Below are 15,408 nucleotides of genomic sequence, written 5' to 3' on the forward strand. Positions count from 1 at the left end.
GAACACTCAATCCATGGTTCCAGACAAGGAGTATCTACGTTCCCCCATCTGTGCGCCCCTGAATCCACTGTTTCTGGCTTTGAGCCTGATGGTTTAGTGTGGTCATGTGGCAGCCTGATGCCATGGCTTTCATGGAGTTGGCATCCTAGTGAGGGGAGAGGGACAGTGCTCATGATCAGGGTGGCACCAAGTGACCCCTGCTGAGGGGAAAATGGAGGCAGGAGGTACTGGACACTGACCCTCCCTGTGATGGTGCCACCAGAGCAGGGACGTCTCTTGGGGTCTGAGAAAGGCAGGGCCACTCTGACAGCCACCTTCCCATGACGCCCACAGGTGAACTTCAACGAGCCCTTGTCCATGCTCCAGCGACTCACAGAGGACCTCGAGTACCACCACTTGCTGGACAAGGCTGTGAACTGCACCAGCTCGGTGGAGCAGATGTGCCTGGTAGCTGCCTTCTCCGTGTCCTCCTACTCCACCACCGTGCACCGCATCGCCAAGCCCTTTAACCCTATGCTGGGGGAGACCTTCGAGCTGGACCGTCTGGAGGACATGGGCCTGCGTTCACTCTGTGAGCAGGTGAGGCCAGCACGGGAGGAGAGCCCGCTGTGACGGTCTGATGTCAGGAGGGAAGGACTAGTCTCCAACCAGGGAACAATGGGGCTAGAGCAGAGGGCAGTTTCCAGGGGTCCCTGGAGAGTCCAGGCCAGCTGGGGCATAGGTCACCAAAGAGGCAGGAAAGCAGCCCGGGACATGGACATTGAAAAGGGCACTTTCCTGGCCATGCCCCCTCTCTCCCCCAGTCAAGTGGCAGCCTGGTGCTGAGCCAGGGCACCCTCCTGCTGCAGGGCTGCTGTGGCTCCATGATCCTCCAGGACCCCGAAAGCCACCTGAGAAGGCTGCCAGGCTTAGAGACACCCCAGGGCCTGCAAGGAGCTGTAAGGTGGTGCAGTGCCCAGCCCAGGGGTGGAGTGCCGAGGCTGAGGCAGAAAATGTGCTGACACTTTAGATGTGGGGCTTGGGGCTTTCCAAGTCCTTGGCTTAACCCCACATTTCTTCATTCAGCCTGTGGTGAGTATGCTGGGGGTGCCAGGAGTGTTCCAGACGCTGAGACACAGCTGGGACTGGAAGACACAGAGCTCCTGGTGTCACGAGGGGCTTGGGGGGCACAGTATGTCAGGCACTTCTAGCTGTTTAGGCAGGGTGGTCAGAGAAGCGGCCTGGAAAGAAGAGGGTCAGATGGAAAGGAGAGAAAGGTGGACAGGAAGCTGACTCCGGCGCTCTGTGTGGACAGCAGCTGCAGCATCTAATTGGGAGGCCAGGCAGAGTGTGGATGGGGGTGGGAAAGCGAAGATGTTGGGTGCTCTTGGAAAGGAAAGACAACATTTGCTGAGGAAGTAATGAGGAACATGAGGAGGAGCATTCAGTGTGAGCAGCGGGGTGGGGGTGGGCCTGAGACCCCTGTGGAAATGCTACAGGGTTCCAGGACCTCCACTTGGGCTCACACCCTTGTGCCTGCCCATGAGGCATACTCTAGTTGAATGTGTCAACACCCCATCAGACAGCACCCCTGTCATTCAGGCGGCAGGCAGGTTGTGTCTTTGTACATCCGATGCGCAGAAGGCATACAAGTGCCATTCGTGGAAAGAGACAATAATCGTGGCAGAATGCTGGGCTCACTGAATCCCTGAGTGGAGCTCAGGGATAAGGCTATGCCCTGAGGCCATGAGACACTCTGCAGAACTAAGAGGCTGGGCCAGACAGAGGCTGGCAGCTGTGGGATCGGGAGGGAGGGGGACCATGAAGAGCTGACGGCAGTGCCACCCTAGGTAGGAAGAGGGCCAGCACAACAGGTAGCCTGGGCCAGGGTAGCAGTCAGGGTTGTTCCATGCTATGAGAGGAAGTCCAGTGGCACTGGGGGCCCCTGTATAGGGGTCCCTGACCCTTGTGTAGGGGCCTTGACCTTGGTGTGGGGGCACACAAGGCCCACGGCAGGATGCTCGTATGACCACCACTCTGAAATCAGGCCAGAGTCTTTCCAGAATATGGTTCTGCCAGTCTGTCTCTGACCTGTATAGCTGTTTGGGGCCAGCCTGAGCTACATGCACCTGCCAGACACATGGCATCTTAGTTACTTCTATGTTGCTGTGATAAAACACCTTGAAGTTTGGGCATACAACTATGGGCTGGAGTGTATGCAATAGAGGTTAGAGCTCGTGGTGGTGGGGTAAGGGCAGGGAGCACTTGACTGCGGCAGCACAAGCACGGGCAGAGAGGGAGCTAACCAGGAATGGGATGGGCTTTTTGAACTTCAGAGCCCATCCCCAGTGACCCACCTTTTTGAACAAGGCCACACCTCCTAATCCTTCCCAAACGGTTCCAAGTATGCAGACACATGACCCATGGGGGTCATTCTTCAAATGGCCACACTTGGTAGGAGCTGAATGAGGCGGCCACAGAAGCCCTCAGGAAAGTAGCTCTTCCACTTCCCCCACCCGTTTCCCACAGCCAGGCAGGGGATTCTCTCCCATCCCACAACCCCAGGGGCTGGGCAAGCCCAGGATGGCCACAGTCAGGCTGCCTTGGGTCAGGTCACTGAGTGGAGCAGTGGCCTGTGCCCACTCCTGGGATACATAGGATAGAGCCATGCATGCATCCTGGACATAGGACAGGCTGTCCTCCCCCAGTGGGTCTGTGTCTAGCTGTGCTCACGTCCAGCTGGCCTTGTCCCAGGTGAGCCACCACCCTCCGTCTGCTGCCCACCACGTGTTCTCCAAGCATGGCTGGCGCCTCTGGCAGGAGATCACTATCGCCAGCAAGTTCCGGGGGAAATACATCTCCATCATGCCACTTGGTGAGCTGGGGCTCTAGGGTCCCCTCAGGGGAGGGCTGTGCCCATCTGGAAGCCAGCTGTGGCCCCAGGGGAAGCCTGCTGGTCCACCGATCTCCTAGCCCATCCCCCACCCCCTCCAAAGCTTCACAGATATTCCTCTGGTTCTTGACCATGGGCCTGTGGGTGGTCTGGCCAGAGCCCACAGGAGGGACCCATGGCCTCTGCCCTGTCTGGCTTCCAGGCGCCATCCACCTAGAATTCCAGGCCAGCGGCAACCACTACGTGTGGAGGAAGAGCACCTCCACAGTTCACAACATCATCGTGGGCAAGCTCTGGATCGACCAGGTCAGGGGGTCCCTGGGGAGGTTGGGCCCATGGCTCAGGGACTGACCACTGACCACCCCCTGCTCTCACCAGTCAGGGGACATTGAGATTGTGAACCACAAGACCAAGGACCGGTGCCAGCTAAAGTTTGTGCCCTACAGCTACTTCTCCAAAGAAGCAGCCCGAAAGGTAACCGGAGCCGAATCCCGGAGCCCAGTGGGCCCAGAGCAGAGCGTGTGCTTACGTGTCTTGCCCACACCCACAGGTGACTGGAGTGGTGAGTGACAGCCAGGGCAAGGCCCACTATGTGCTCTCAGGCTCGTGGGATGAGCAGATGGAGTGCTCTAAGATTGTGCACAGCAGTCCCAGCTCCGATGGGAAGCAGAAGACCGTGTACCAGACGCTGCCAGCCAAGCTGCTGTGGAGGAAATACCCACTTCCGTGAGTCAGGGCCAGGCGCCATCTTTGGGGAATAGGGGCCAAGAGAGAGGCAGAGAAGGGGACTGGGAGGAGAGCAGCAGAGAGCCACCCTACCCCACCTGGCAGAAAGTATACAGTCCAGCAGAGAACAGGATCAGGAGGCGCGCTGCCCAGTGCAGAAAGTGGCCGTCCAGCAGTTTATGGGCTTGGAGGTACCCAGGGGCAGCAAATGCTGGGTAGATACTCTGAGCAAAGTGACAGGGTAGAATCCTTCCCTGCAACACCACAAGAAATAAAAACAAGCTTGACAGTGACTCACAGGAATCCATGAGTTACAAAAACAAACAAACAAACAAACAAACAAACACAAAAAACAAACAAACAAAAAAACTTACAGTGAAAACAAAAGCGAAAAATCTACAAAGGAAAAAAGAACTGAAATTGAGAATCCACAGCAAGGTTCAGTGGAGCAAATGCTGCCTCAGGATATAGGTAGAAAGAAAGGTGTCCCAGCATAAATACATACTCTTGGAGAAACCCCTGCAACCCTAGCACTCACAAGTTGGAGCTGCAAGGGTTACAAGTTTGGAGCCAGCCTGGGCTGCTCAGTGAGAAGGCCTACTTGTCAGCCACCGTGAGTGAATCCTGGAGTATGAAAGCGTGTGCATAATTCACTCCCAGACTCCCTGAGCAGGCCCTCAGCCGCCGCTTAAGGTCCACAGCAAGGCTGAGAGCTGAATATAGCCTGCTTCTAGCCCAGAGTCCCAGAAGGAGACAGATGCTGCTGGAGAGAAACCAGCAGGTGGCTGTCTACTTCTATTAAAGTAGTTAATTTAATCAAGTCACTTTAGGTTGCCTGGGACTTGCTATGTAGCCCAAGCCTCAAATTTGCAATCCCCCTGCCTCTACCTCCCAAGTGCTGGGGTTTCAGTCATGTACCACTATGCCTTGGTCTTAGATACTACTTTTTGAATTCCTGTTTCCCAACAGCTGTCTTAAAATAAGAAAGAGAAAGAAGAAAGAAAGTGGGGCTGGAGGGATGGCTCAATGGTTAAGAGCACTGGCTGCTCCTCTAGAGGACAGAGGTTCAATTGCCATGAACCCACATGGCAGCTCACACTCTCTGTATCTCTTGTTCCAGGGGATTCATGGCAACAGGCATGCCTGTGGTATATATATAAATACACACACCCACACACACATACATATATGGATGTGTATGTATACATGCATATACATGTGCATGCACATGCAGACCAAATACCTGTTCACATAAAGATAAGAATAACAGGATAGAAAGGACTGTCCACAGAAACTAGCCAAGCACACCTCCCAGAGTTGGAGGACATCACAGAGCAAAGGGTAACAACAACGACGGAGCTCAGGAATACTGATGGTCACCAGGCACAGAAGGTTGCAATCTGAACAGACGTTGCACCTTGACAATGCAGCCTCAAAATGCAGTGGCATAGAAATAGAAATATAGAAATAGAAATATAGGAATATATAGAAATATAGAAATAGAAATATAGAAATATAAGAAAGGGACCAATCTACAGCCAGTGTGGGAAATTTTGATATGCTGCTCTGACCTGTGGAAAGGAAAACAAGAACAAGAGTACTAAGTCTGAACAATAGAAATCACTAGCGAGCCATTGGACTCACCCAACTGCAGCAAACCCACGTGGGCCACCTGCAACTTGTGCATCGACTAGACCAGTGCACGCATTTCAGAGTCCTAAAGCTGTACTGGGGACAGCATTTGACTCCAGAGCAATTATACTAGAGGAAAAAAAGACATGGTTATACACTTAAGAAGTCTGCTTCAAACTAACCTGTATGGCAGAGAAAATACCATGAAAACCAGCCGACAGACCTTGAATGTTTACAGTAAGTGCTGGGACTCAGCTAAAATACTTGGAGTGAGTGAGCAGCTTCGAAATGCGATCGCATCAGAAAAAAATGTGAAATAAAAGAAAAACAATGCATCCATCTTGAGTCAGAAATCAAACAAAAGAACCAGCTCCAGCCACATACGAAGGAATAGTGTGCTCAATAAAGCAGAAAACCCTAAAGCAGAACAAAGTTTGCTGTCCAACCATTGAACACACAGGCGGCTCTGACCTGTATGTTCAAAATAGCCAAGGCGCCACAACCAACATGTCTGTGCCTGACGCTCAGCAAAACAGAGCCGTAGGAAGTGAAACACCAATGAAAAGGACACATCCCCAGAAGTGTGTGTCGTCCCTCCCCCGCCCCCCACGTCCCGTGGCGAGTAACAGCGTGCTAGGTGAGGGCTATAGAGGGAGCGTCTGCCCCAGCTGGTGGGCTCTGCAGCCTGGGTTCCCTCGGGTGAGCAGGAGCTCGGTCAGGGAAGGGGTCTCCCTGGTCGCTCACACCACTGCATCGCCGCTGTAGGGAGAACTCGGAGAACATGTACTATTTCTCGGAGCTGGCCCTGACCCTCAACGAGCAGGAGGACGGCGTGGCGCCCACCGACAGCCGCCTGCGGCCGGACCAGCGGCTGATGGAGAAGGGGCGTTGGGATGAGGCCAACACGGAGAAGCAGCGTCTGGAGGAGAAGCAGCGTCTGTCCAGGCGACGTCGGTTGGAGACGTGTGCAGCGGGCTGCGGGGGTGAGGATGGTGAGTATAGCACAGAGCATGCGGGAGTAGAGGTGGGGATGGAGGAAGGGGGGGGGCTTGAGAAGGGGGTAATCCCAGGGTAGGCGGGAAGGTGAGGATGGGGTGGTGAGCCCCGGGCATGGCCGGGGCAGCAGGCAGCTCAACCCACCCCCTGTGCCTGCCAAGCAGAGAAGGAGTCAGATGGCTACGTGCCGCTGTGGTTCGAGAAGAGGCTGGATCCGCTGACTGGGGAGATGGCCTGCGTATACAAAGGCGGCTACTGGGAGGCCAAGGAGAAGAAAGACTGGCATATGTGCCCCAACATCTTCTGAGCCACTCCTGCGGCAAATACAGGCGCCTGCACAGCCCGTCAGCCTTTTCTTTAATGCACCCAACGTAGTACTGAACACACACACACACACCACACCACACACGCCCACACACCACACCACACCACACATGCCCACGCACGCACACATGTCCTTTTCCTAAAAGGAGGCTTCCACTTTGGAAGGGGTAAAGGCTGACCTGGGTTCTCTCCAGCCCCCAGGTTGCTAGGTCACCTGTGCCCGTTATCACTGACTTGGGCCCCATGGGCACCCTAGCTCCCAGTTACTACAACTCAGGCCGGCTGGCTGGGCCATGGGCTGCCCAGGTCACTAACCCCAACCCAGGGAGGAACTACCCCTCCTATGGAGCCTCTTTTTGACTTTTTAAAGAAAAAACAAACAACCTCTATTTCTTTCCAATGATGAGGTTTAGTAGATATTTTTAGCACATCACTTGGAAGACTTGTTTTCCAAAGTGTGCGCTCTTGCCACAGAATGGTCCTGGCAAGAAGCCCTTTTTTTAAAGACACGGGGAAGCAAGGCCCCTTTGAGTGGGAGCACTTTTAACACAGCAAGGCTTTGTATCGGCTGTCCAAGCTCCAGGAGCCAGCAACACCCACAAGGACATCAGGAAGCCTGCCTGGCCAGCCCGGCATGGTGTGTGGGGTCTCTGGAGAGAGCCCACAGAGGGAAGCCCCCACATGGGTTAAGAACAGCAGCCCCTGCCAGGCATTGGCCACGCTGGGACAGTGTCCCAGCCCCAAAGAGGCCAAAGAGGGCTGAAAGGCAGGGTTCTTAGGTGCTTCCTGCCCAAGAACTAGGCCTCCCAAATCAGCAATAAGGAACAAACCCTTGGCTCAGCCTGGCCCGGTGCACCAGGTTCCAGACACCTGGCCTCCCGCCTTGTCCTTAGGCGGCGTCAGAGTGCCTCACCTCAGCACTCCTGACATCTTTATTTGCCTAATTTATATATATGAGATATATAAATATATATAAAATAGCTATTTTGCTTAAATTTCTATGGTATGTGAAAGTGAAAAATGATGAAGACAGGGCATGCCTGTCTGAGTTTGGCCTCCTGTCAGCTGTACCCTGCCCTCTCCTTGTACCCCCTTCAGTGGCTTCAGCCAACTTTGGAAATGAAATGTGTCCCTCAGGCCCTCTCACTCCAACTTGTCTTGCAATGAAAGAAAGTTCATTGCAGGGCCTTTCTATCTACTCCAGAGCTGTTTTTTGTTTTTTAAAAGGAAAACACCAAGTGTGAAATGCCTTACAATGCCCACTCCAGAGAGGGGTGTGGGGGAGGGAGCAGGGAGAGCACCGGTTTCCCTCAGCTGGAATGTACCTCTTCCCAGCAGGCTGAGCAGGCACCTTCTGACCATAATAAAAACCTTGGTTCTGGAGTTTTCCACAGTCCTGTCCCAGAATCTGTCTGTGGCTAGATGAAGTGGGGCTGAGGAAGGTAACAAGCTATGAGGGCCTGGGGGTGGAGGATGGAGGCATGGGCCTTTATTCTACTCAATTCCTAAGCCGTAAGAAGTGAGTCTGGAGTGGGGAGGGAGAGGACCTGATGGGCTAGGTCTCAGTGGACGGAGAGCACACTGACAACTGACCCAGAGAAGGGGTGACCCTGTGACACCACAGTCATGGTGCAGAACTGGACCCAGATCTGCCCACAAGCACGGTACCCCGTGCCACCCAAAGCCACAGTGCCTCTCGTTCATTCTTAGAAATGTCTAGTTGGAGGAACCATGCCCATGGACCCACAGCCCTCTATAAAGGTTGGTGAGTTCCCCGCTGCCTGACAACTGTGGCCTAGGCAGCGGCTATTGCCCTGTTGCCAGGCAACTCACTGGCATCTGAGCCATGGACCAAAGAGGCTGGTGGTTTGGCCTGTTGGCTCCACCTCCACTGCCTACACTTCCAGATGAGGGATGTGGGTGGCAGGGGTCCTGACACCAGAGCCAGCACTCACCATGTGTTTTGAAGCACGGCACCACGGGCCCTTACCTGGCCTCACAAAGCACCTTTCTAGCGTTGTTCCATCCTTGGGTAGGTGGCCACTGTGAGCAGGAGGGACAACCCTGGGATGGACCTGGACTCAGAGGGCAAGGGAGGGAACAAGCCACACTGGCAACAGTCTAGAAAGGATAAAGGCCTGCACACTGAAGCAAAGAGAGGGATCCAAAGAGCCCAGAATGGACTGGCAGAACTCAGAGTAAATAATAGTAGCAACACAGTGTTCTAGAAAAAGTGACCTATGCTCTGGTTCCCTGTATGAAAGCCCTCTGAGTAGGAAGTGTAATTTTAAGAAAAAGGCTAGGCTGTAGAGTCTTGGCAGCAGGCAGATTCATTCTCTCACTCAAGACCTGAAGTCACTGGACCACATCCTTTCAGGGGAAGTAAAAGAAAATAAAGGGGCCAGGAAATGGCTCTAGTAGATAAAGCAGTCGCCACACAAGCATAAGGATCAGGTTTTGATCCCCAGGCAAGCATGGCAGCCACAAGCAATCAGGAGACAGAGACAGGTGCAGCAAGCCGGCTAGCTAGACCAGGTGACTGGTGAGCTTGGGCTCAGTAAGGAGCCCCTGCTTCCACAGAGTGGACTGTGCCCCAGGAAGACATCCACATCAACATGGGACCTCTACAGGCGTGTGCACACATTTGCAAGTACACCTTGACAAGTGCACAGCACACAAAGGACAGTAAGATGTTGATACTGGCTGGGTGAGATGACATTAAACCAGGAAAGAAGTTAGAACAAAAAATATACTCATAGAAACAAAGAAAGCATTTCAGAGTGAAAGGGTACAGGAAAGATAGTATGGCACAGAGAAGCCCACATCTGCCAAAGCCCAGCAAGAGGAAGGAAGACAGAAGTGTCGCCCCTGCTGTTATGACATAAATTACACGCTGTGTAACAGGTTGCATAGGTTTATTGCGGGAAAAGTGAAACAGTGGGGGAGCTTAGAAGAGAGGAAAATACAGTGGGGAGGGAGACAGAATCAGAGACAGACGAGGGAGAGGGAGGAAAGGTCTTTTTATTTCGGGCGCCTGGGCTGGCTGGGACCAAGGCTGCTAAGCAACCTGAGGGGGCTAGTGCTACGACTTGTGAACTGACGCCCACCCTCCCCCAGCATAGTGTGACACATGCTGTGCGGGCCTAAGTGGATTTGGCATGAAGACACAGTAAACTGAATGGGGTGCAGACACAGCAGCGAGGCCTTTGCCTCGCTGGGCAGCTCTGTAGGGAGAAGGTCCAAGAGCGTGTCAAGTGTGAGAGCAAACCAGGTGACTTAAGAGGCCAGGAGAGTCAGCTGCCAGTTCAAAAACAGGCTAGATGACATCCACACTCTATACCCCATCATAATATCTCTCCTTTTATCCCCGCCTCCTTTTGCTAGTTTCCGCTCACTAACAGGCTGGCTTAGGTGTGGGGAATGCCACCTCTCAAGGTCTGGGAATGTCATACATTGGACTACGTCTTTTTACACTTCTCTCTATTCAACGTTTAGCCAATACTGCCTTAGCCCCCTGCTTTACCCCTAACAATTCTCTCTTTGCACACATATAACCCTTTTCTCTGTCAACCTAAAACCAACCATTCATATATCCCTGAGTTTTTTGGTTTTTTTCCTTTCCACTCACACCCAAGGTTACTAATACACGGTTATTATATGACCATCAGCGACCCTTCCTAAAATGGTGGTTGCTTCTGAGGGATTCTTTGACTATGATTGCACTTTTGCCACAGGCTCATTTCTTTAATTGGGACTGTTTTTGTAGATATTCTAAAAGCAGATGCGTACTGGGTGGTTGTGCCTTCTGCCCTGACCACATCTCTAGCTGAGGAAAATGTCACCATAAGCCCAGAACAACCCAGTCCATCTTTAACCATGCAAATACCCTCTCTCTCTCTGAAAGAATAAAATTGATTTCAAAATAAATTAAAAAAAAAAAACCAAAAAAACCAAAAACAAAGAACCCCACCAATGACTATATGCAAGATATTCAAGCTGGGCAGTGGTGCCACATGCCTTTTGAATGAATGTTCAAAGAACTCAAACTTGTAAATGAGTTCCAGGAGAACACAAACAGCTGAATTAAGTAAGAAAGCCAATAGAAGATCTAAAAGAGGAATTCAAGACATGCAAGTATCAAGAAAAGCTGAAATCTGAAAATGAAAAATAAAAGTGTAAAGCTCAGCAGAAAGCCTCATCAACAGATCCAAAGGCAGGACAGAATATCTGAGTTTAAAGACAAGAGGACTTGAAGCATCCCAGCACAGACAAAACCAATTACGCTACATGCAGCACTTTAAAGGGAATATGGATAAGACAAGACTTTTCCTTCGAAAGGCATTGAAAACATTTTCAATAAAATTCATAGCAGAAAACTTTCCCAAAATTAGGATTTTCCTGAGGTATTCAGAACGTCCAACAGACTAGCCTAGAAAAGAGCACCTGTCATAGGGTAATTAAACCAGTAAGTGTACGAAGGAGGATGCGGAAAATGTGACAAGCCCCTAAACACTGACCTTTCCCGGGGAGACATGAGGAGTGTCTGTCACCCCTGAGACAGACCAAAGTAATGACTCTACCCAAGGTCCATCTTGGTGAACCAAGAAGTTTTTGTTTTTTTTTTTTTTTTGAGACATGGCTTTTCTTTGTAGCCCTGGCTGCCCTGGAACTCACTCTGTAGACCAGGCTGGCCTCTAACTCACAGAGATCTGCCTGCCTCTCAAAGGCGATCCCACCACCCAGCTCCAATGAGTTTATTAGGCTTAGATACAGAGCATGGGTGAGCAGTCATTTGTGGAAGGCTGGGTGATCCCCAAACAGCTGAGTCATCACAAAGTCCCACCCCATCATGGATGACAACCTCATAGGAACCAAGTAGCTTGTGATGCAGCAAACTTTCCTCTTCCTATGATTTAGCACCTCCCAAGGTAACTTACATTGAGAAGTAATAACTGAGAACTTAGGTGAGGGTCTTGTGACCCTTCATCTACTAAGTAGTGTCCATAGCTTCATCACCATTTACCATAGACCTGGGCACTATTCTATGTTCTGTTCTACTTGCCATGGCTACTGGAGGCCAAGTCCAAGATGGTATCATGTTAAGCCCAGATGAGAACATGGTCATACAACAAACACTAAGTTGTATATAAAGGCAGATTCATGAGATTTCTCGACACATGCTTTAAGAGCAAGGCTTTGTATAGCAGTTTCCTCCAACCTAAAACATACCCTCCAGGAGGGAGAGGGAGGTTCATTAACCAGAGAGAAACTACATATCACATGTCTACGGAACTGGAAGGTTTCTTGACACACCCATCAAGGATTATCTGAATAAACAGTTGCTAGGGAAGAGACTGACTAACCAAGCTGGAGAAAGGAGACTCTTGAACCTGCTGAACTGCCTATAATTTATGCAGAGAGCTCCAAGGCTGCAATTGTTTTGAGTCCTCACCTATACTGGTAGGCTTTTGGGTAATGTACCAGCTTCTGAGTCATCCCTGCTCCTCTAAAAGTAACCCCTCATCCATACCCGAAGAAAACTCATTGGTTCATTCCAAGTTGGACTTTGGTGCAATCAATACTTTGGTCTGCCATGCGGTCTCCTTTTGTAGAATAGATGTATGCTGAATCTCCCCAAGAAGTCTCCCACACACCACCAGGAGGGCTTGGAATGAAAGACAATTGTCAAACCAGAATACTGTACCAAGCAAAGCTATCTGTCTTAATTGAAAGATTAAAAACTTTCCACAATAAAGGTTAAAGGAATTCATGACCAGCAAGACATCTCTACAGAAGATACTTCTGAGGCCACAGAAAAGAATTGGCAACATTTGAATAAGCAAGAAAGGAATAGGAAGCCAGGGGTGATAGTGCATACCTTTAATCCCAGCATTCAGGAGGCAGACACAGGCAGGTCTCTCAGAGTTTGAGGCCAGCCTGGTCTACAGAGTGAGTTCCAGGACAGCTAGGGCTACACAGAGAAACCCTGTCTCAAAACAAAACAAAGCAAAACAAAACAAACAGAACAAAAAAAGGAAAGCTGCTAATACTACAGTATCAACAAAAAGACAGGACTTAATATACACCTTTCAACAAAAACAATTAATGGTCTCAATTCCCCTATCAAAAGACACATCTATTTGTTGCCTTCAAGAAACACATCTCACCATAAAATACAGATGCCACCTTGGCAGGAAAGGATAGAAAAGGTATTCCCCGCAAATGGAACAAGGGAGCAAGCAAGCATCTCTGTTTTAATACCTGACAAAACAGACTTCAAATCTAAATGAGAGATAAGGTTACTTTCTACTGACTAAAGGAATAATCCATCAGGGACATCGCAAATTCTAAACATAAGCACCAAACACAAGACCATCTGGCTTCATTAAACAAATACAGCTAGACATGAAGTCACAGATTAACTCCAGCACAATAGTGGGTAACTTCCATAGCCCACTCTTACAACAGGTGATTCCCACAAAAACCAGAGAAACATCTGAAATGACATCACAGAGCCAATGGACTTTACATACATCTACAGACCGTTCTATCAATACACTTCAAAATACATATTCTCAGCAGCTCATGGAATTTTCTCTAAAAAAAAAAAAAAAAAAAAAAAAAAAAAAGCACTGGCTGTTCTTGAGTTCAATTCCCAGCAACCAGCTGGTGGCTCATAACTATAGTAAGATCTGGTATGCAGGCACACATACAGTCAGAACATTATAAAAAAAAGAAAAAAGAAAGACACCAGAGGCTGGGCTGGGCATATTGATTCATGCCTTTAATCCCAGCACTTGGGAGGCAGAGGCAGGCAGACCTTTAAGTTCGAGGCCAGCCTAATCTACAAAGAGAATTCCAGGACAGCCAGGGCTATACTGAGAAACCCTGTCTCTAAAAACAAAACAAAACCAAAATACAAACAAAGCAAAGCAAAAAAGAAAGAAGTCAGAAAGAGGAGTGTTCATTTAAACTGAATATAAAAGTCAACTTTGTCAATGTTTAGGGTGAACTGTACTGTGCTGTTTGAGCTGGCTGTATGTTTCCTGGGTGTTGCCAGGATTTCAGAAGCCAGTGACTGTCTCTCCTGCAGAGAAGCTGGCCTCTGTCAAGTACAGTAATTTAGTCAAAAGGTTAGGCCTCCCAGCTAACCTGAAAGAGGCAAGTTGTTAAAAGTCTTGAAACCTGAATCCAGAAACAGGGAAGAAAAATCAGATTGAAAATAAACCTTCTGCATTCTCCTGTGATGAGATGGTTACAAACTAACAGTGAGGAACAAGCTGAGAGAGAACCAGCTAGTCATGTCACCAAAACAAGGAAGAACCACAAGACAGTCCAAGGAATTCCTAACTTCCAGGATCATTCTGAGATAAAAAGTGATCCTAGTACACTCCAGAATCAAGAAAAGCAGGAAAATCAAGACCTCAGAACTACAAGTCTCTTCTCCACCAGAGCAGAGCTAAGAAGATGAGAGTACAGCTTTCTTAGGAAAAAGTGAAATAAATGACAATAAAGAGTCAAAGGAGCCTTTGGGAAAAACCCTCTATGCACAGATGGGGGTTTCCCAAACTTGGGAACAGTAAGAGAATGCAGCCACTACACCAAACTGAAGAAGCTTCATAAGACTCATAGGGAAATGAAATCCTGGGTCCTGAGTTCAATTCCCAGCAACCAATATGGTGGCTCACCACCTTCTATAATGTGATCTGAAGCCCTCTTCTGGCACACAGGAGTACATGAAGATAGAGCACCCATACACATAAATAAATACATATATGAATAAAAACAAATCTTTAAAAAAAGGAAAACAGAATCTAAAGAAACACTTTACAGAACACAATTCACCTAATGAACTAAAAGCAGCTTGACAAAAAATGAGGTGGTTGCCCCAGTTCCACCAAGGGGTAGACTCTCTGTACCTTACCCCCTGCCAGGCAGCAGTTCTCCCCGGGCAATCCCCATGGCCCTGGAAATCAGGGTTCTATGTGAAGGGGCCAGACAAGCACACTGTGCCTTCAGTAACTAAACTGAAGGTCAGGTTTTCAGCTGCTGCTGAAGATGATGACTCTAAGTCACAGACCAAGACTCCAGCCAGAAAGGCTCCCTGTGTGACCCTACCTGGGACTGCTTCAACAGGCCAGGACACCCAAGGTAAGGGCCACTGAGGAATTCTGCTGCAGTAACCACCCTGTTCAAGCTGACAACTGAAGCAACACAGTAGAAACCGCTATTTGATCTCAAAGCAGCTTGTCTCATCCCCTTGACTACAGGCCACACCAAGGAGAGCTGAAACCATGGGGGCAATCTAAAGGGAATACTTCTCTGAATGTGTGTGTAAGCGGAGTTAGCCTTACAAACTTACAAACCCTCAGCTCCAACTCAGGGAAGAACAATGGGAGAAGCATGAGCAAGAACAAGAGGAACAAAAAGGGTTTGGAAGCTCAAAGAAACCTGGCTATGGCTAAAGTCCAGTAATGCTGTCGATTCCTTTACTCCCAACTTGTTTTCCTTTTGTAAATGTTTTTATGCTCTTCCTCTACTTTAGTCAAAAGCTCTTTTTTTTTTTTTTTACCATAATTTTTGGTCATGATTTGTAGAGTGCTGTGCTTCATGTGCTATGGCTCCCAAAATACATTATCACCTTAAAGTTAACTAAAACGGTTTTCACCTAATGTCCTGTACAACTCTGCTTTTTAAGAGACCCGTCCTCAGGATTTTTTGTTTGTTTGTGACAGAGTTTCTCTGTGTAGCCTTGGCTGTCATGGAACTGGATTGGCAGACCAGCCTAGCCTCAGACTCACAGAAATCTATCTGCTGGGATTAAAGGCATGTGTGTGCCACCAGAGCCACAATCTTGG

The 15,408-nt window shown here is 49.5% G+C and overlaps 1 protein-coding gene and 1 pseudogene across 2 annotated transcripts in view; both read left to right on the forward strand.

Moving 5' to 3' along the window:
- Osbp2 (oxysterol binding protein 2) overlaps positions 1-7,936 on the forward strand; it is a 152,940-nt gene extending 145,004 nt beyond the window's left edge. For both annotated transcript variants that reach the window (XM_055624242.1, XM_055624243.1), the window contains 7 exons: positions 334-579; positions 2,734-2,854; positions 3,075-3,178; positions 3,251-3,346; positions 3,423-3,598; positions 5,996-6,222; positions 6,391-7,936. In XM_055624242.1, coding sequence (XP_055480217.1) covers positions 334-579; positions 2,734-2,854; positions 3,075-3,178; positions 3,251-3,346; positions 3,423-3,598; positions 5,996-6,222; positions 6,391-6,533 — 1,113 coding nt within the window. In that variant the 3' untranslated portion in view covers positions 6,534-7,936. The remainder of the gene's footprint in view (positions 1-333; positions 580-2,733; positions 2,855-3,074; positions 3,179-3,250; positions 3,347-3,422; positions 3,599-5,995; positions 6,223-6,390) is intronic.
- Positions 7,937-8,281: 345 nt separating this feature from the next.
- LOC129688979 (nucleolar and spindle-associated protein 1-like) lies at positions 8,282-15,025 on the forward strand (annotated as a pseudogene).
- The last annotated feature ends 383 nt before the right edge of the window (positions 15,026-15,408 follow it).

Source organism: Psammomys obesus, unplaced genomic scaffold (assembly GCF_907164565.1).
Source record: "Psammomys obesus unplaced genomic scaffold, mPsaObe1.curated_primary_1811, whole genome shotgun sequence".
Lineage (NCBI taxonomy): Eukaryota > Metazoa > Chordata > Mammalia > Rodentia > Muridae > Psammomys > Psammomys obesus.